At 50.0% G+C, this 21,053-nt stretch overlaps 1 protein-coding gene across 1 annotated transcript in view; it reads left to right on the forward strand.

Annotated features, from left to right (window-relative positions):
• Positions 1–20,103, forward strand: part of CDPF1 (cysteine rich DPF motif domain containing 1) — a 292,088-nt gene extending 271,985 nt beyond the window's left edge. Inside the window, exon 4 of the mRNA XM_069628180.1 lies at positions 19,608–20,103. Within this exon, the coding sequence (XP_069484281.1) occupies positions 19,608–19,757 (150 nt within the window). The 3' untranslated portion in view covers positions 19,758–20,103. The remainder of the gene's footprint in view (positions 1–19,607) is intronic.
• Positions 20,104–21,053: the final 950 nt, after the last annotated feature.

Below are 21,053 nucleotides of genomic sequence, written 5' to 3' on the forward strand. Positions count from 1 at the left end.
CCCACCCGGGGAACCCCACAGCACAGTTCAGGGGAATGAGAATCCCCAGGGGGAGGCCCCCTGCGTGTTAGACAGCCAGCGGGCAGCACCCTCCACGCTTCAGTGAGTCAAACACGGAGGGAGACAGATGCCAGAAACCAGGTCGGAATCATCAAACATATAACGCACAGGAGAACGGGCCCCATACCTCGGGTGACACTATAACCCGAGAGACGCAGAGCAACTCACGTGTACTGCACCAGGGCACCACACTGGAGGAGATACAGGGCAGGCCACTAAGAAGAAGAGGGCCCACCCTGGGATTCTGCCCCTGCAACGATTCCGAAGACCCCTGGAAGTGCATCAAGGGACCACCCCCCTAACCACCCACGAAATGGCATCAGGGGAGGACACCCCTGCTCTACCTCCAGCTCTGACCAGAGACGATCTCAAGTACATATTTCAGGAAATCACAGCTATCAGAACTGCCATACGAGGGGGCGTGGCCAGCACGCATGCCGTGAGGAGGTGAATCTGCTGGGATCCTCTCCACGATCCTTAATTAGATCCTGAAACGATGCACAAAGTTATAATCTCGCCCTACTGAAAGCAGCTCCAGGTGGACAAACTCCTTCCCCACCTCCCTTAGATCCTCTGAACGAAAATCGTACCAAGTAAGCCTCTGTGACGGCTGTTTCGGGAGGTCCCCCTGCGCCCAGCAAAATGGCGTTGTTCGTCTCCTCAGAGGCCTGAGAGGAGGAGGAACCGGAGACCTCAGCCGTGGACCCCCGACTGAGCCCGCTCTGCCCTGCGGGACCACCCGGAGGCGTGTCAGCGACACCAAGCCTTGAGTTTGCAGGTCTTGTGCCACACGGGGTACAGCCCTGCAACAGGGCCTCCTGCCCCTTCTCAAGCCGCAGAATCGCCCTGAGGCGTCCCAGTGCCAGTCTGCTGGGAGGAGCACTGCAGTGTCGCGTGAAGCGACCCAAGCGAGACGGACCCTTGGAGGGTCGAAGCGGAGATAAGACCACGGAACCGAAGCCTCTGAACCGCGGATGAGATACGCCGCGCTGCAACGTGGGAACCCGGCAGCAGAATCAGACCGAAGACTAGAGCCCTGCTGGGAGAGGCCGCTCCGGACCACAGGTATGTGGCACCATGACTCGCGGCCGCGGGAGGGTGCGGGGCAGAACCAGTGTACAGCAATCAAAGCTACCAGATCCTTGCTGGCGCCCCCACCCTGTGGTCCGGCTCTCCCTTTCTGATCGCAGATAGCAAGAGGCAGCAAAGGAATGCAAGAATCAACATAGCTGAGGCTCCCTGCAGAGACATCATACCCGCGAGGGTGGGCTGTCAGCCCCCCCCTCACCTCCCCGACACACTCAGCAGACCCAACAGGTCATTCCTGAGGCGACCAGGCACCATAAGGCATATACCCACAGGAACAACCCCCTCAGCTGGAAGTCAAGCTAACCGGTAGCGCACCAGGAGCAACAATAGCGCACCCCATATAGCAGAGCATTGGCCCTACTGGCCACTGAGGTGGGCGCTCTGTCAACCGTTCATACAATAGTTTCCTGATCAAGCAACCACAAATCATAGCACCACCAGAATAACCCTGGGAGGAAAGCCCACTCCCGCTATCACAGCCTCATTGAAATAACCAGTCAGACAGAGGGCACGAACGGGGGCCCCTGCACACCAGACCAGCATCCACTGAAGTTGACTGGAAGCACAGAGGCGTTCCGATCATCGGTCTAACTCAGGCTAAACAGAAGCAGCCCACCACGTGAATAGCAAAAGCGCAGGTAATCGGACGCAAGCTCTCACGACATCACTTGTGGGGAGCAGACCCGCACACATTATACAACCTGGGGACTTACTACCCGCCGCACACCACTTCAACAGCCCCACAAGCCCGAGTGGACATGTCCCGTCCAAAAACAAAGCGAAACCAACAATAATGGAGTCTTTTTCTGCAGCCAAACCTAAGCAACAGCAACAACCAGAAACCTTCACACAGCAGGAGCCGCCCTCCAACACAGACAACACTAAGGACACCCAGGTACTACAAGCCATCGCAGCACTTAGATCGTTTATCGACACCAAAATAGACAAAGTCAAATCCGACATGCAGTTGATGCGCCAGGATGCTCGTAACCTAGATGAGAAGGTGTCCACTGCAGAAGCCATGAACTCGAGAAAAGAGTGGCGCGCTTTGAGGCACGATCGGAAGTCAGAGGAGCACACTCGCCACAATAATGTTCGCATTTTAGGAATTCCGGAGGACATGGAGGACCCGAACCCAACTGACTTCGTAGAAACCCTACTGCTGCAAGAGATCGGAGCCAGCAACCTATCCCAGGGTTTCTTAGTGGAGCGGGCCCACAGGTCCCTACAAAAGCGACCCCCACCTGGATCACAGCCACGCCCGATGATCGCAAAAAACCTGAACTTTCGGGACAGGGAGATTGTACTCAGGTATTCAAGAGAAGGAAGGGAAATTAAGCGTGGTGACTCCAAGATCGCTATTTATCCAGATTATACGCCGGTGGTGCAGCGAGCCAGGAATTATTTTGTGCCAGTAAAGGCGAGACTCCGAAAACTCAACCTCAAATACATGTTGTTTTACCCATCGCGCCTTAAGGTGCTCCACAAAGGGAAGGCGATTTCCCTAGAAACACCCGAGACAGCTAACATTTGGCTGGAACATAACAACCAGCGGGAGACGACAAACCCATCACTTGAATGAGAGGGAACCAGGGAGGCGGGATTATGGGGGTACATCATAAAGCATGTTACCTAGGAAGTTGCAATAGTCGTCCACCACATCTCGCTACCACTGCATTGTTAACTCAATCTTGCTTTGGACAGCAAGCACACTGAACCACAAGCAAAGTACACCTACACCCACCCCACAGAAAGTTCAGTGCAGGCCAGTTGCCAGCCCTTTCCTTGTGCCGAATGGCCTGGACAGGATCAGATGGCCGGGGGGCACCTGAGCGCCACCTCTCCACGGTGGTTGCTGGGAGCAGTTGTTCATTGTTATTGTTTGTTTGTCCGCCCACAACAGCGGGAGTTAGGGCAGTTGCGGAATCTCCAGAAAAAATAGAGTGCGGTGCGGTTGGTGTCAGACCCGCTGGGAATGGATCCCACCAGCCGGGCTGCCGGGGGGGATCGTGAGGTGGTCCCTTAGAGGCGTGGGGACGGCGGTAGTGGCAGCTCTTGCAGTGGGTTTCAACACCAACAGGGCAGTGCAAGTCACATTGTTAACCTGGAACGTCCAGGGTATGGGCACCTACCTCTGCAGGATAGAATAAAATCATACCTAAACAGAAAGCGGGTGGGGATAGCCCTACTGCAAGAGACTCATCTGACAGGTGAGGGCACGACCAACCTAAAGGAGCTCTGGGGAGGGCATGGGTTCAGAGCGGGCTACTCAAAATTTGCACAAGGGGTGTTCACGTGGATTAGCCCCAAATTCCCTTCAAGTTGCTCAAGGAGGTATCAGACCCAGAGGGCAGATATGTGATAGTGCTGGCACACACAGAACAGGTAGAGGTGTGCCTACTGAACTCCTACTTCCCCAACTGCAACATCCCAGCCCACTTAGAGCTGCTGTACACCAAAGTAACTCATCATAGGATCAGCTTTTTCATGTGGGGCGGGGACTTCAACTGTGTCCATGACCTAGATCTAGACAGATCTGCTCCCCCCCTAAATCGTGCTGCAGCGGCCTCCACCGTGCTGAACTCAGCTCTGGAAAGGCTAGACCTGGTAGACGTCTGGCGAGAATTGCATCCAGGGAGGCGGGGCTACTCCTATTACTCATCCCCACACCATCTCTAGACCAGGATAGACCACATACTTATGGGCAGGGAATGCCTTGTCCACATAGACTCAGCACAATATTTGGGGCGATCCATATCTGACCACTCGCCACTACAGGTACCATGGAATGTAACGGGCCCCAGACCCTCCAGGCCCGCTGTGGAGGATGCCAACTGAGGCCCTGAAAGATCCGGCATTCAAAAGCGACCTCCAAGAATCTCTGGAGAAATATATTGAGGAAAATGAGGGCAGTGTGGAAAGGGTGGGCACTGTGTGGGAGGCTCTCAAAGTAGTAATTCGGGGGAAGTCATTGCAAAAGCCGGCGGTATCAGGAAACTATTGCGAAATGAGTTAGAACAGTGTGAAAACGAAAACGAAATCAAAAAGGGGGAGTCCACCTCCTCTAGCACACACCAAGGCAAGGAGACATTACGTCAGCTACGAGGTAAATGCAGTGGGACATGGGCAGATTGACCAAGTTCGACTACAAGGCCAGAACTGCCAGGGCACACACAGAGGCTGACAGACCGGGTCACCTCCTGGCCTGGCTCTGCAAAAAAGAACACTCCAAACACCTCACGACCGCATTAAAGCGGGCGTGTGACACCCTACTCCAGACACAGCAGGACTTCAAAGACATATTCAAATCGTTCTATACCCAACTTTATTCACACAACACCCTCATCCCGCGGGAGAAAATCCTAGATACACTAGAGGAAATCGGTCTCCCTAAATTGACACCCACACAGAGAGACGCCCTAGATGCAGAAATAACAGCTGAAGATATTACAGAGGCCATAAAATCCTTAGCCACCGTTGAAACCCCAGGTACTGACGGGCTGCCCCCAGAGTTTTTTTTTTTTAAACAATTTTTATTAATTTTATTCCAAACAAACAATCAAACTTGCAGTACATGTTACAATGTTTCAACTATATGCAACTCAAACAATGTCTACTGCGTCTCTCGTTCTACCCCCCCGCCCGCCTGAGCCTACCCTACTTCGCAGTCCACTTCTTCATCCTGCAATTGGGATCTTTCTTCTGTATTTTCTGCTGAGTCCTGGTCGCTCGACCAGTCTTGGGTGGACCCAAACAGTGTGGCTATTAAATGTTTCCAGGCTGTCCGGGTTTCTGCTTCCTCCTCCCCTCCAGTGTTGCTAGCTTCCTGCCATACTGCAGTTTCAGCTTCTGCCCATTTCTGCCCATTTCTGAAGGTCTTTCCACCATATTTCTATCCTTGGTCTACAGCAAGCCTTCCATCCCATGGCGATTCTACGCTTCGCAAGTATATATGCCAAATCCTTTAGTTTACTTACATGTTTAAGTTTACGTGGTCTAGGAAAACCCCCTATTAGACATGCCCGTGTTATGTCAACAGTTATCTTAATCTCTTTTTCCTCCAATCTGTGGGCTATTTCACCCCAAAATTTCTCAACTTCTGGGCATGCCCAGAACATATGCGTCATCCCGGCGTTTTCTTCGCTGCATTTGGGGCATGTTTGCCGTTCTGCATTTTTAAATTTGGCTATCTTCTGGGGTGTCGTATAGGCTCTGTGGGTTACATACAGTTGTATTTGCTGTAGCCTCACATTCCTTGACACTTTCTTGTGGTACCCTTGGGCCCGCTCCCACATCCCATCACTCATGGGGGCCCCCACTTCCTCTTCCCAGTCATGTCTCAGTTGTACCACTTCCTTCCCCACTCTGGACATCACCAGCTCATATATCCTGGATATCTCGTGTCCCCCTTCTGCTATATCATATATCACTTCTATGGCAGCATCCGGCTGCTCTTCTAGTACTATTTCGGACCATGTCTCTGTAATTCGCCGCACCATTCTATGATATGTGATGTACTGTCCCGCATGCAACCCTGTTTCCTCTACCAACATCCCAAATTCCTTGATCCTCCTCTCTTGCCATATGTCTCCCATCGTTGCTATCCCCATCGGTTCCCAGTGCTTCCTGATCATCTTCATTAGTTGACCATCTTTTCCCGTTAATGCGACCAGTGGCACTTGCGGGGAACACGGGGTTGGGTTCCCCAATACTTGACAGGCCTTATGCCATATTTCCCAACCCAATGTCATCATCTCAGGACGTTCTTTCATATCTGATTTGGGCAGCCATATAATTTCTTTCAGGAAGTATGGGGCACATTCCAGTCTAAACAATCTAGATTCTGAGGCTGGATCTTCTGACAGCCATTTTGCCACATACTGCAGTTGGCTCGCTAGATAGTAAATCTCATAATTTGGCAATTTTATACCCCCCTTATCATACGAATTTTGTAACTTCCAAAGGGCGATTCTGTTCCTCATCCCGTGCCAGAGAAATTCCCTGCATATGCTATGCATCCTAGCAAAAAATCGCCTTGGGATCAGATATGGTATGTTCCCAAAATAATGCAATAATCTCAGCAGTACTACCATTTTCAGCATCGCCCCTCTCTCCATCATCGCCAGGGGGAGCTTCACCCAGAACTTTATACAATTTTCAATGCTCTTGACCGCCTTCTCAGTATTATGTTGGTGCTCTGCCTCCACCATATGGTAGATGTCTATCCCAAGATATCTAAACGTGTTGATCTCCCATGGTGCTTGTAAGACTGGTAATTGGTCCCGCGGATCCCGACATACCTACCCAGCGGAAATATGCATGACTTTTTGGGGTTCACTGCAATGCCAGATAGCAACGCAAATCACTCCATTACTTCCAAAACATATTGGAGGTTTTCTTCGGGGTATCGTAGATACAAAAGCATAACGTCAGCGTACAAAGAGACTAAATGCGGCTCCCCATTTATGTTAATCCCTATTATGTGATATTGTTGCTTTAGATATATCGCCAGGGGTTCCAGTGCCAAGATGTACAGCATAGGGGACCACAGGCATCCCCGTCTAGTACCCCTACCAAGTTGCCACCCGTTTTTACCCTGGCTATCGGCGCACTATATAGCAGTTTAACCCATTTAAGATACCCAGGCCCTATCCCATAACTGGTCAGGGCTGCGATCAGGCAAGGCCATTTGACTGAGTCAAGGGCTTTGATTGCGTCTAACGATACAATTGCCATTTCGCCCGCGTCCTCTTTCATGTGCTCTATAACTCAGTGAAGTTGTCTGCGGTTGTTGGATATATTCCTGTGTGGGACATATCAGGGTCTGGTCGGGGTGTATTAATGATCCATCTCATTCCATTTGCCAGAACCGCTGTGAGTATTTTGCTATCTTGATTAAGCATCGATAGCGGTCTGAATGATCCACAGTCTCTACCAGGCTTGTTGGGTTTGGGGAGTGGTATGATAATCGCCTCTCTCAGGGACTCCGGCAACTTCCCTGTTTCGTATGCCTCATTAAGCATTGCTAAAAGTGAGGGGAGCACCTAATTTCTATACATTTTATAGAATTCACTAGGGAGTCTGTTGGCCCCAGGAGTCTTGCTGGTGGGTAGCTGCACTACCACCTTTTCCAGTTCCTCTAGGGTGATTGGGGCATCCAGTTCCTCTCGCTCATCCGTGCTGATTCGCAGCATGCCTATGTCTTCCAGTGTTTCCCTTATTTCCCTACCATCACTTCGTCCTTCATCTCCATACAATTGTTGGTAGTACTCTAAGAATTCGCGATTCACACCCTCTTGGGTGTCCACTATACACCCATCCTCTTTCGCTATTGCTCTGATTGTAGCTCTGGGGGTCTCACTTTTATATAGCCATGCCAGCAGCCTCCCTGGTTTATCTCCTCCAGCGTGTTGTCTCTCTGTATACTTTTTAAGTCTCTCCCAATGTCCCGCACATTTCTGTTGCAGCCTAAGTATGGGTTCAGTATCTTCCTTGGTGCCACCCTCATTGCTTAACACTCTTTCTAGCTCTTTTTACGCTTCCTGTAGTTCTGTTAATATCCCTCCTTGTAGACCTTTGGACTTAGCTATGGCTATCCCCCTCACTACCACTTTAAAGGCTTCCCACAACGTACCAGCTGACTCAACACTGCAAGTGTTGGTCTCAAAGTAGTATTGCCATGTTAGGAACAATGGCGAGTGGTCTGATAGGACCCTCGCTTTATAATCTATCTGTGCTGTTTCTGTCAGTAGCTCCTGTGTGACAGACATGTAGTCCAGCCTAGTGTGCAGATTCTGTGGGGCCGAGTGATGCAAATACTGCCTTTCCTGCGGGTGGCACACCCTCTATGCATCCTCGAGCCTGAAATTCGTTAGCAATAACTGCAACGCCCTAGCGGCCTGGGTGGGTCTGTCTATTTTGTCATCTGACCTGTCTACCTTTGGGTTTAGTGTACAGTTAAAATCACCTCCCCAGATCATTGCCCCCCCAGATACACGCTCATTTTGTTGTACAGGGTCTTGAAGTATGCCGCTGTGTCTTGATTTGGGGCATATGTGTTTATAATGCTTAATTCTTTATTTTCCACCAGCCCCCTAATTGCAACCATCCTCCCATCCATTTCCACCGTTGACTGTAGTAACTGGAATGGGACATGCAGTGCTATCCAGGTAATCACCCCCCTAGCGTAAGCTGAGTATGTTGCGCCAACAACAGTCCCCTTCCACTTCTTCCGGATTACCTCCAACCTTTCTTTTGTGAGGTGGGTTTCTTGTATCAGGGCTACATCTATTTTCTGTCTGCGCAGGTACATCATTACCTTATTCCTTTTAGGTAGCTGTTAAGCCCCCTGACATTCCAGGTGACTATCTTAAGGTCCCCCATAATCCAGTATCATCCCTCTCCTCCCCTTGCAAGTCTCCCGGTCTTGCTTGAAGTCCATCCCTCATGTATGTAGGCTTGTTCCCCGACTTCAAACTATTCCCCTTCGTTAATCTAGCTACTTCCCCAACTTTCCCCCCTCCCCCCATTCCTCCCAGCCCCAAATCAAACCCCAACTCCCCTCCCTTCCCACCCCCTCCCTTTCCTGCCCCAACATTATCCCCACCTCCCTACTTTCCCACCCCCCTCCCCACCCTTGCCCAGCTCCATCCCTGGATCTCAGGCGCCCCACATCTTGCCCGTTTTGTGGCTAGTACCAGTACTCGGGGTACAGCAGGGAGATAACGCCCTACTGGCGTCTCTACAAATACTATTATCAGGGGTAGGTCGTCCCTGCTCTGTGTCTCCCATATCGGCAAATGTCCATAGCACTTTTGTACTTATAGCTACATTATGCAATTCTATATTCCAGTCCGGCATATTCGGCCATTAGTAACCAATTAGTTCACTTCTGCGTGTTTTAGCACGCAAATTACCCCTGTTACTGGCACCTCACTATTATCTCTCCCACCACTTTCAATGTCATACATAATGCTGTATCACTTATCCTGTCTATCACGATCCTGGCCATCTCCAGATTCTGGGCATTCCTGGGTGTCCAGCCAGCATGCGGCCTCCTCCGGAGTTTCGAAAAAGTGTGCTTTTCCTCTGTGTAGGATCTTAAGTTTCGCAGGGTACAAAAGCATGGATTTTAACCCGGCGGTCCTCAGCCTTCTTTTCACCGCAACATAGCTGTACCGTTGTCTTTGTACTTGCATGGTATAATCCGGGTATGCAGTCATGTTTGCCGCAGCTCGCATTATTGTTCCGCTTTTCCGAAAAAATTCAAAGATCTTTTCCCTTTCTCTATAATTCAGTATCTTTGCGATTATGGCTCAGGGAGTTTCCCTGGGTTGCGATCTTCTCATCAGGGCCCTGTGCGCTCGTTCAACCGCAAATCCCTGGGAGAGCTTGCCTGCTCCTATTTCCTGGATGAGCAGGTTTTCCACATAATCTGTGGGGTCCTGGCCCTCTTCTCCTTCTGGTAGACCCACCACGTGTATCTTATTGCGTCTCGCTCTCCCCTCGGCTTCCTCTGCTCGGTTTTCCAGGTTGGACCTTTGTTGCTTTCAAATATGAACTTCTTTAGTATTGGTGGTGCTAACGTCGGTGTTGGTTTTGACAGCGCTCTCTAAGCCACTTGTTCAATCCCCTAGTGCTCTTACATCTTCTCATAGTAAGTTGACCTCTATCCCTACAGCGTCTATCTTGGTTTCCAGCGCCGCTTTGAGGTCTGCCATCGCAGCTCCCCACAAGGATTTCAGTTCCGTTATGGCCGCCAGTATCTGGCGGTGATCCCTTGGTGCAGTCATCTCTTCTGTTGTAGTATCCGTGGACTGTGCCACTGTGGTTAAGGCCTGCTGTGATTTGGCAAATATATCCATCGTTGGTGCTTGCCTTTACCTTTGCCTCCTTTGAGTGCCATTGCCCTGGTGGTCGTAGGTCTGGTCCATCTACTGTTTGGGTCTACGTTTCTCTCCTTGTTTTTCAGTGATTATATAAGTCCACAACTTGGCGTCTCGGGTGTTGGGTTCACTGCGGCGTTGTATGTTGCATGCGCTTAGTTTGTTGTGTGTGGGTCGCTCTTGTATGCAACCTGCTGTTCTAATCCAACACCCCCCCTGCCCTGGTGCGCTTCGCTGTGTCGCGGGGGCCTGGCGCTGCACCAATGCCTGCTTGTGTCTGAGCTCATATACCCCTGGTCCATATATTTTTCCAACTTGGTACACGTCTCCTACCCTCAGTTGGCATGTGCACCAGTGCTTCCAACGTGTCTAGGCTCCCCTCCAGAGTCAGCGTGTTGTTTTAGGGGAGGGCAGGTTTTATGCAGGGTTATTCCTGCCTCATTGTAGTGTTTTGCTCGTCCATCAGGCAGTATTTGTTGCTGCCTCCCCAGGAGTGTTCTTCTTGCCACAACCTTATTCGACCACCTCCAGCTTAGTTTATTTACAGAATATGCACTTTCTTGTTATCAGGTTTCCCAGACTGCATACCTCTAATTTGGTTCGATTAATCTGTCTTCTCTGAGTCATGAGTGAGTAGCCAGTCGATGCCTTCTCTTGGTCCGGGTTCCCCAGGCGCTGTTTTCCATGCTTTGCAGCACTCCGGCGTTTCTATTTTCTGTTGTCCCTGTGTTGTCACCTATAGTTGGCTGGGGCAGCTTACAGACCTCGCCAGCTGGGTGCACTGCACACTTTTGGTGTTGGCATGTCCCTTACTTGAGGCATGCCACTCGTGCTTATTATTAATGTGCATCCCATTGGAGGAGGGGTGTTTCTCCTGCTGTTCAATATTTCCCCATTATAAGGGTGCGTGTGCTTATTGAGCCTTGCTTTGTTCTTAATCTGAACATTCGCCGACTATTACGGTCGTCCAGAGCTTCTCTGTGCCTGCGTTATGCCACCTCCAATGTCCTCGTGGCCGCGCCTGCAACGTTTATATATGGCAGTGTTCCACTTTACACTGCAGCCGCCCGTGCGCCGGCTGTTGCTGCCGCGCGCGTAGTCATTATGTTCCGCCCAATTCCTGGGCGCTTTACATGCAGCTTTTGGGAAGCTCGGGCAGCAATGCACGGCTGCCCTCGTTCATCCAGAGGGGTTTTTGCTGCATCCCTGGTCACCCGTCCGCTCGCCCTTCTCCGCCCTGGTCCTGCAGGTGTTCGGAGCACGAACAGCTGATTGCAGCTGTGCGTTCGTCTTTCTGCTGGGCACACTCGATTAGTGCTTGCTCATATGAATGCGCGCCCGATTCCTGGCTGCAGCATTCTTCACCACCGGTTCGGTTGGTGCGTCCCGAGGATCCTTTGTTTCGGACTCGCCGCCATCTTGCTGCTAGCCCAGCGTCTTCGGTCAGCGGCATCAAAGTTACATATCTTTAGTTAGGTTTGTTGGATTTGCTCACGGATGCGTGCATCTATTCCCGTTTCCATTCACACTGATGTCCTCTGTTCTTATTCTTGTAATTGGTGGTCTGAGAGCTTGCGCTCGGTCCGATCTGTTTTCCGTATCAGGGAGCACTCGAGAGAACAGCCTATTCCATGGCTGCTAGGCCACGCCCTCCACCCCAGAATTTTACAAAACTTATGAATCATCACTCACACCATTACTACTCAAGGTATTTCAGGAAGCTAACAAACTAGGGACTCTGCAAGAGAGCATGAGGGAAACACTCATTATCCCGATGCTCAAACCCAGAAAACCAGCCGATGAGTGTGACGCCTATCGCCCACTTGCAATGCTTAATTACGATGTCAAGATATTGACCACGATTCTGGCTTCCAGGCTCTCGAGGTAGATCAGTGGGTAAGTACATAATGATCAAAATGGCTTCATACCCGGCCTTAACACTATGGCAAACCTTTGCAGGCTCCAGCACATCAAAGCCCAAACCGACCAGCATGAGGGCCCTTACGCGTTACTATCATTAGATGCTATAAAAGCGTTCAACTCCATCTATTGGGAATGGTTACTAGCCACGCTCAGGGAATTTGGGTTTGGGGCCGGCTTCATTAAGTTGGTGAAAATTCTATACACCAATCCCAAAGCAAGAGTGAAGACTGGCAGACTTGTGTCTTCGATATGGGACATTCGCAGGGGTACTAGACAGGGCTGCCCACTGTCCCCTATGCTGTACATATTGGGTCTGGAACCAATTGCAATCTACTTCAGGAAGCAATTCTTTGATGCCGGCATTCGGCTGGGTGGGGAGTATCACATAATATCAATCTATGTGGACGATGTACTCCTTTATGTCAGAGACCCACATTTAAATGTGCCCTGCATGTTGGAGGTTCTGGACAATTTTTCCGCTGTCTCAGGCATACGGTTTAGTAGACAAAAATCTTGCCTGTTCCCATTAGCAGGCCTTAAGGGCATGAATATCGAGGATCTCCGGAGGTTGGAGTTCAGTGGCAACCAACCTCATTCAGGTACCTAGGCGTCACTGTGATGCATTCCCCAGAGCTGATGCACAAATATAACACCGGAGTTGCACTGAAAACATTGCGCAAGTCAATTGGCTTCTGGTCCAAGCTCCCCCTATCAGTAATGGGCAGGGCGTCCATTATCAAAATGATAGTCCTCCCCAGATTTCTTTAACACTTCCAAAACGTCTACTATTACATCAAATCCTCATTCTTTCATATACTGAAAACTATTTTCAAAGGTTTCCTATGGGGGCCAGCAGGCACAGGTTAGGCGGCATACAACTCCCAGATTTGGAATGGTATTACCTGGCTGCACAACTAAGTTTTGTGGCCCGATGGTTGTCTGACGACACCACAGCAGAAACGGGACTGCTTCAGCACCTAATTAGTCCCCTATGCCTGAAAGAACTCGTCTGGGCACCACAGATATGCCTAAGTATAGTGGTCCTAGGTCAGCAAATATGGCTTAGAACCAGGGCACTACTACACCTAAAACCCCCATACTCCCCTGAGGTCCCGATGATCTCAGACTTATGCAAATCTAGCACGGATCTAGCACAGATCAGATCCTGGGAGAGAAATGGGGTCTACACATTGGGAGACTTGTACAACAAAGGTAACTTCAGAAGAGACTTCACATCGCTTCAGGTGGCAGACAGTGTGCCGTGCAGACAATTCTTATGGTACCAACGAGCCAAGTGCACCGCACGTACGTATGAAGTGGGACGCATGGCCTGAAGAACCTGAGGCACACCCCCTTCTGACATTGCTATACAACCTGGGGGGACGGCTGGAGACTGAAATCCCAAATATCCAGCCAACTAACGGACAGACCTAACCCCCGCAGCATAGATCTGAAAGCCAGATCGGAACAGGATATAGGACAGGAGATCAAAGACAAAGAATGGGAGAGGGCCTTGGCGTTTCCCAAGGAAGTATCCAGGAATGCCACGTTCAGGCTGATACAACTTAACGTGCTATATCGCACATATATGACCCCACACAGAATAGCCCAGTTCAACAGGCAGGCCCCCCACAGATGCACGTGGTGTAAATCGGAAAACGCAGACCTATGGCACATGTTCTGGAGTTGCCTCAGGGTACCTCACCTCTGGCTAGAGTTGAACAAATATGCAGGTCAGCTGGCATGACCAGATACCACTGGTCTCCTAAAGAATGCCTATTGAGCACATACCCTCGTCTAGCCAAGATAAAACATGCAACTGAACTCATGGACATGGCTTGCGTGTTAACAAAAAGAACCATTGCAATGGCCTGGAAGCGGGCAGGTGGCCCACAACACTTGACATGGCACCGGAAATGAAACGATGGGTAGAAGCAGAGACTCAGGCCTGGGAGGACGGAGTCCTCAGATCCCCAGATGACGCAAGCATGGCACTGGAAGCATGGAAAACCCTAACACGAGAGTTGTTCCACCCCTCAGACGATAAACCGCCTTGAACAAACAACCCTGCAGATCACTGACGCCCCACCCCCAGGATAGCTTACCTGGGTAGTGCGGCATATGGACCGCCCACTCCTCTTCGCCTCTCCCCCCTCCCTTCAACCCCTGGCACCCCACTCGGGCCCTTCAGACGCCCACCGTACCTAGCTAGCTGGAACAAGGAGTACACACCGGAGAACACCACAGTTTAATTGTATTGTTTGGTTATATGTTGTGCTCAACGTTACTATTGGTATGCAATTCTGATATGTTGATATGTCTGTAACAATAAGAAATGCCAATAAACAAATTTAAAAATAAATCAGAACGGACATACAAGCCTCCATTTGTGTCCTCAAGGGCAGGGTTGACAAAATGGAAGGGCTCGAACACAACCAACTGCAAATGGATGTTCTCGATATGAAATACGAAGCTCGCTTGACAGACTTGGAACTCAGGGAGGAGGAGATGCTTCTGAAGACAGACGATTTGGAAAACAGGGAGAGACGTAATAACCTGAGAATCCTCAGAGTGAGTGAACAGAAAGGTGAATCGACCGTGGAAGACGGACGAAAGTAACAAGGCCTGATAAACCAGCTATTCGCACTTGAGGGGGGCAAAGAGGTGCACACAGAAGAGGAAGAGGAGGACGGAGGGGCCTGAGGTCTATAGTGGTGCGCTTCCTCAGGTATAGAGAGAAAATGGAATTGGTCCGCCGTAGGGAGTGTCGCCCCCTCACACAATGGCTTTCCGACAAAGACATTAAATACTGTTGGTCCCATCCCTTCACCCTAACATTTGAACTTGGAGAAGTGGACTACAGAATGACTGGGGGAAAGGAGGCCCTCCAAGTGCTGCAGGTTATCAAAAGCCAGGAGGAGAATGGGGCCACGATGGAGACGGATGCAACACCACAAGACCAGCAGCGGAAGCCCCAGGGCCCACAGGCCACAAAAAAGAAGATTCAGGCTGCAGAAAGATTAAGAGGTTGAACACCCCTCCTGGAGAGGAAAAGGGGGGAAGACAATGGACGAATAGAGACTTCCTGATCTTAGAAGGGGGAAACCAAATGTGCACTACCCCAGCCGGGGGGAGGTGAGGTGTTATGGGAACCAGCGGAGGAGTGACAGTCTCAACCTTAGCGGCACACATTAGGGTGGGCGTCTCCAAACATATAAAGTTTATGGGGGAACAATGGGGGAGGGTAACGGGACAGATACGAACCTGATGCACGGATAGGTGAACTCGGAGCATCAAAGCGAGGCATAACTTTGTGTGATGTCCAAGGGTCTTGGAGGGCCACGCCAGTGCTGAATGGAGCCCCTTAATATGGTAGGCTGGGTGGAGGTCCTCAAAATGGGCTCCCTGAACGTGAAGGGCCTCAACTCCCCCACTAAATGTTCACTACTGGGGAGGGAGCTGAAAATGGCAACTTCGACGCACTCCTAGTGCAGGAGACCCGCACAGTCCTTGGGGATGAAAGACGTATCCCGGGGGCCTACATCAGACAGGCATTTTGGGCCTCGGGCCAGTTAAGAAAGGGGGAGTAGGATAGCATAGATCCAGTGGCCTGGGGTCAGACCGATGGGAGGGTACTGGTGGTTTCTGGGTCGCTTGACAACATGAAAATAACCCTGGCATCAGTATACAGCCCCAGTACGGTCCAAATGCAGTTCCTGAGGGAGGCCATGAGGGAGATTATGGGCAGAGCGGAAGGCCTTCTCATCTTAGAGAGGGACTTCAGCATGTGGGCAGAAAGGGTGATGGATCACAGTGGGGGGCACACCCCAGTGGGCAGTAGAGGGGGGACCGTAGGTAACGGTTTAGCTGACCACATGTGGAACCAGGGGTTCGTAGATGTCTGGAGGGACACCAACCCAACAGAGGACGGTTACACTTTCTACTCCCCGGTCCATGGCTCCAGAACAAGAATCGATTACTTCTTTCTAGAACAAAGACAGCTCAGTTGGGTGAACTCATTTGTACACGTCCCAATTAGCTGGTCCGACAACGACCTGGTGGAGCTTAAGGTGACCCTCTCGGGGCTGAAATCCACAGAGTCACTCTGGCTATGCAACAACCTTCTCCTCAAGGACACAGTCTTTGTGGAGGAAATGATGGGGGCCATTAAAGAATTCTTCCAAATCAACGACATGGGGGAGGTTGATAGGGGAATGGTCTGGGATCCGGCGAAGGCAACCTGGAGGGGACTCCTTATTAGGGAAGGGGCCAAAAAGAAGAGGGTTTGGTCCTTGCTTAGGAGAGATATCTGCCTGTTAGAAAGGGCAGAGGGCAAGTAGGCAGGGCAGAGGGAGCAAGACCTCAGAGTGGCTAGAGGCAAACGCCAGCAGCTGAAGGGTCTATGCCAACCTCCAGTACCTGAAGCAAAAGTACTACGAAAAGGGGGACAAGTCGGATGCCATGCTAGCGCCGCCAAACTCAGAGGCCAGAGAGCGGAGAGGTGGGTGGTTGGGATTCAAGAAGAAGGTGGGTAGAGGCTCACCGATGCGGGCGAGGTGGTGGGGGGGATTAGCATTCTATGAGAAACTCAATGGGAAGGAGGGATTCTTCGACGAGGCTCCGCTTGGAAAATATCTGGCAGAGGTCCCACTCCCGGAACTCGGAGAGGGAGAGAGTCTGATCCTAGACAGACCAATTACGTATGAAGAGGTTCTTATGGCAATATCAGGTCTGAAGTTGGGGATGGCACCTGGTGAAGATGGGTACACAGCAGGGTTTTACAAGACGTTTGCCGGATCCCTTGCATGATACCTGGCTGTCCTATTCACCAGTATTATGGTTACAGGGAAGGCTCCCATGTCATTTGGGAGGGCACTGATTACCTTTATCCCCAAGGAGGGCAAAGACCCTATAGATTGTAAGTCGTACCGGCCAATCTCCCTGCTAAATGTGGACGTGAAATTGTTCATGAGGATATTGGCCACAAGAATGGAGGGTCTTATGCCAAAACGTATTCATTCTGACCAGGTGGGGTTCATCCGAGAGAGGCAGGGGGCAGATACCCTTTGCAAGAACCATCACCTCATGAGAACAGCAGCGGGAGAGGGGGGTAACCCAGTACTGGTGGCCACAGACGCGTACTGTGACTTCCTCAACAGGTTACTTAAGAAATTTGGTTTTGGGGAAGGGTTCCAACGGGGCAACCAAGCCCCATACAAGAGCCCCTCGGCCAGAGTTACAGTCAACGGGCTTCTATCCCGATCTTTCCTAATACAGAGGGGCTCAAGGCAGAGGTGCCCTCTGTCACTCCTGCTCTTTGCATTGACCATGGAAATCCTTGCTGGATACCTAAGGGGGGAACCACAGGGCATTACGGTGGGGAACAGGGAATTTAAGCTTGGTCTCTATGCGGATGATGTACTGCTCCATCTAAAGCACCCCACGCACTCTATCCCGGCAGCCCTGGAGGTGATTGGGGAATATAGAAGGTACTCTGGGTTTAAGGTAAATACGAACAAAGTCAGTGGTCTTCCCGTTCTCTCCGGACGCAGCCAGGAACATAGAGCAGCTGGTCCCCCTGGGATTGCATATCCAACCAGATCGGCTGAAATACCTGGGGATTGACATAGTCCACCCCGACCAAGACCTAGGCAAGGCCAACTACCCACCACTCTTTGAAAGGCTATATTCTGACATGGTGACCTAGGGGAAGGGGCAGTTGTTGTGGATGGTTCACTTAAACGCAATAAAGGTGAACCTCCTTCCGAGGGTTTTATATCGGTTTCAGATGCTCCCAATCAGTGTACCAATAGAACAATTGAGAGAAGCCAGGAGGCGCATCATGCGATTTCTCTGGCATGGTCGCAAACCCAGGGTGGGTTATGACACACTCATTTTGCCCAAGGACAGAGGGGGAGTGGAACTGGGACTGCTAGACTTGACGACATATTACAAGGCGGCACAACTCAGAACGTTGGTTCCACATCTCAGGATAGACCAGGACAACAGTGGGTCTTTTTAGAGAACCAGTACCTGCTTCTGGCTATGGGAGGGGAGTGGCTTTGGGTCCCGAGGAACCGTCCCCGGAAGTGTATTAAATAACACCCGATCCTCTGGGTACACCTGGAAGTCATGGCTATTGGGTAAGGTGAGTCTAGGATCACTACGTGGCCCTCGCCGATGAGCCACATCTGGGCATCACCACTCGGGATGAGATACCAGAGGTTCAATGTTACCAGTTGTGGTTCGAGGCGGCACTGGCGAGGGTGGGCTAATTGATACAAAACAGAGAATTCACAAGCATCCATAAACTCGAGGAAGCCCTGGGAATAGGGAATCTGTCAGTCCTCCTATACCTGAGACTCAAGGGTGTATTTATATCAGGCAAGTGGAAGGAGCATATTCAGAGGGGACTCGCACCAGTGGAAAAGGTACTGGATGGTTATTTAGACATGAGGGGCCTTATCTCACGTCTTTACGGGGCATTGCTGGAAACTGAGGTAGGGGCCACTGGGTCACTCTGTTCGCGTTGGGAAAGGGACCTGTGCATTGAACTGGGAATTAGCCTCTGGCAGCAAACATGCAGGCAAGCCTTTAAGACCTCCATCTCATGCCAGTATAAGCTACACGCAATAAAGCAACTCCACTGATGGCAATACGACCCTGTCCGCTTATCAAGAATGTTCCCGGCAGTGGATCCCCGCTGCTGGCATGGATGTGGGGCCAGAGCAGATTACTGGCACATGTGGTGGGACTGCCCCAGGATCCAGTTCTTCTGGCCGGAGGTCCTGGGTTGGGTTAGGGATGAGGGGGTGGGGGGACATACATACTATACTCCCTGCTTGTGTTTTTTGGGTTGGAAAAAAGAGCAGAAACCTGGGGGGCGCCCTCATCCCTGGTCCACTGGCTCCTGCTGGCAGCACGGGCTCGCAGGGCCAGACACTGGAAGAGGGGACCCCTCCCAAAAGTGCAGGAACGGTCGGTCACGGCCAAAGATATCTACCTAATGGAAAAGATTTTGGCTGCCCTGCATGGGAATAGCGGCCTGGTGGAAACAGAATGGCTACAATTTCACAATGTGTTCCAGTAAGGAGGGGAGGGACAAGCAAAAAGGAGAATGGACCACCCGGGCTGATGCACGCAAAGCTTGGGAAAGGAGCGCCATAATGACAATCATGGCTTATGTGGGGCAGTCAAGGCCCACCTGACCCGAGACTGTTTAACGAGAGTATGCCTCAAACATTGGCATCCGAAATGTATCCTCAACTGTATCAGGGGGGGTGGGTGGGTGGGTGGTGAGGTATTAGGACAAGTACATTTTGTTTACTTTGGGAGGGCATCTCCCTCAATTTCTTGTTTTGAAATACTGTATGTTCCTGCAAAAACCCAATAAAAATAAATAAAAAATACAAAAAAGATAGATCAGGAGAGCAGAAAACTGGTCACAGAAACAAGCTCTTTGATCCTTTGCAGTGCAAAGTTTCAATAGGAACACACAATGAGTTGGCAAAGCAGAGGATGGCTGTTAGAACAGCCGGATATGGGACAGAAAGTGGTAGAAGATAGTTGTAGGGTGCAGTGTCTTAGGGAACAGATTGCATTAAAGTATATTGTTCTGAATTCTAATTGTAATCTTTTTTTTCTTAATAGGAATGCAGCCTGTTCTACTCCAAAAGGTTCTGCCTTCCTTGTATCGATGAACACAAAGCACAGTTTCCTCCAGAGATACAACAGGATTTGGCTAAAAGAAGAACACATGCCAAATCTGAGTCATGTAGAGGAATGAATTCACGATCCTGAAATGGCCTTGGAACAAATAGCTCTAGGGTATTCAAAATAAGCAGTTTTATAATGTAGATCTTGTTAATTGAAAAACTTTGCACTCCTTAAATCCGGCATGTCTGGTGAGTGGCAGACAATGAGGTTTTGCCATCTTTTCATGACAGCTCTTACTGCTGCTGCACCCTATCATTTACCTTCAATAACAATGTGTTGCTCAGTCCACTGGGTTGAAGGTACAATCGTTTTATTTTGCTCTTTTAGTAACAAACTGTACATATACTAATCTGCTTCAGTATGATTGCCTATTATGTATTTCACCGTTATGAACATACTCAATTAAAGATTCATGTTTATGTCATGGTCATTTATTTGTATTTTGTATTTATGTAAGGTTAGTAACAGATGTTGCTTACAAAATGCTTACAAAACAATTACATAAAGCAGGGCAATCCTGAATCAGGTGTCTTAAATTGGCACAAGAGATGGTTGATAGTTGATGTGCCATAGGTGGTATATATACTGGGCATGGGGTAGACATTACAGATGGAAATCAGAGAGCAAAGATTGACTACAGGATAGAATGTAAAAAGGAAATGTACAGGTTTGTCTGTTTGTTGGAGTTATCTGGGTGTAGGTTTCGGAGGGGGGAGCATTAGAGAACATTTGTAGGAACAGATAGGAGAGATTTTTACATGAGAGGAAAGTTGGTTCCAGTGATGTGGGGCTGTAAAGAAAAAGGAGTGAAAGGAATAGGAGGCGCAGTGTGGACAGGGAAGTAGAGATTAGGGAGTGAACTAGATTGCAGATTTTGTGGACGAAAGTAGACAGGAATAGTATTACCTAGGTAGGTATAATAAAGCTGCAAGATCCATCATGTAAGGTAAATCTTTTATTTAGCATTAAGGTTAATGCATAGTGACTGCAGTATGATACTTCATCTTCTTAAGACAGGACCAATTTACTCTCTCCTTCTAGATCTCAGCCCAACATTCCTAGGTTCCACCCCAAACATGCTGATGTAGTCAAAGCAAGACACACTCAAGATTCTAAGAGTATCCCCATATATATCAGTAAGGAATAGCCCTTTGCAGGGATGTGCACACAGGTAGCAGAGGTTTAGAGGTACCAGTCTGTCATGGAAAGCCTGTGGACATGCGAGCAGTCGAAGAGCAGGTAAGGCTAGAGAGGGTACAAGGAGCGTAATTGCGTACTTTGACAAGCGAGGAAAAGGCTTGCACAGTAGTCATAGTGACTGAGTGCTAAGGCCAGTAAGAGGGGTCTGTTGGAGTTAGAAGGGGTGGCTTTTCCAGATTT

Source organism: Ambystoma mexicanum, chromosome 12 (genome assembly GCF_040938575.1).
Source record: "Ambystoma mexicanum isolate Mex_15411 chromosome 12, UKY_AmexF1_1, whole genome shotgun sequence".
NCBI classification, from domain to species: domain Eukaryota; kingdom Metazoa; phylum Chordata; class Amphibia; order Caudata; family Ambystomatidae; genus Ambystoma; species Ambystoma mexicanum.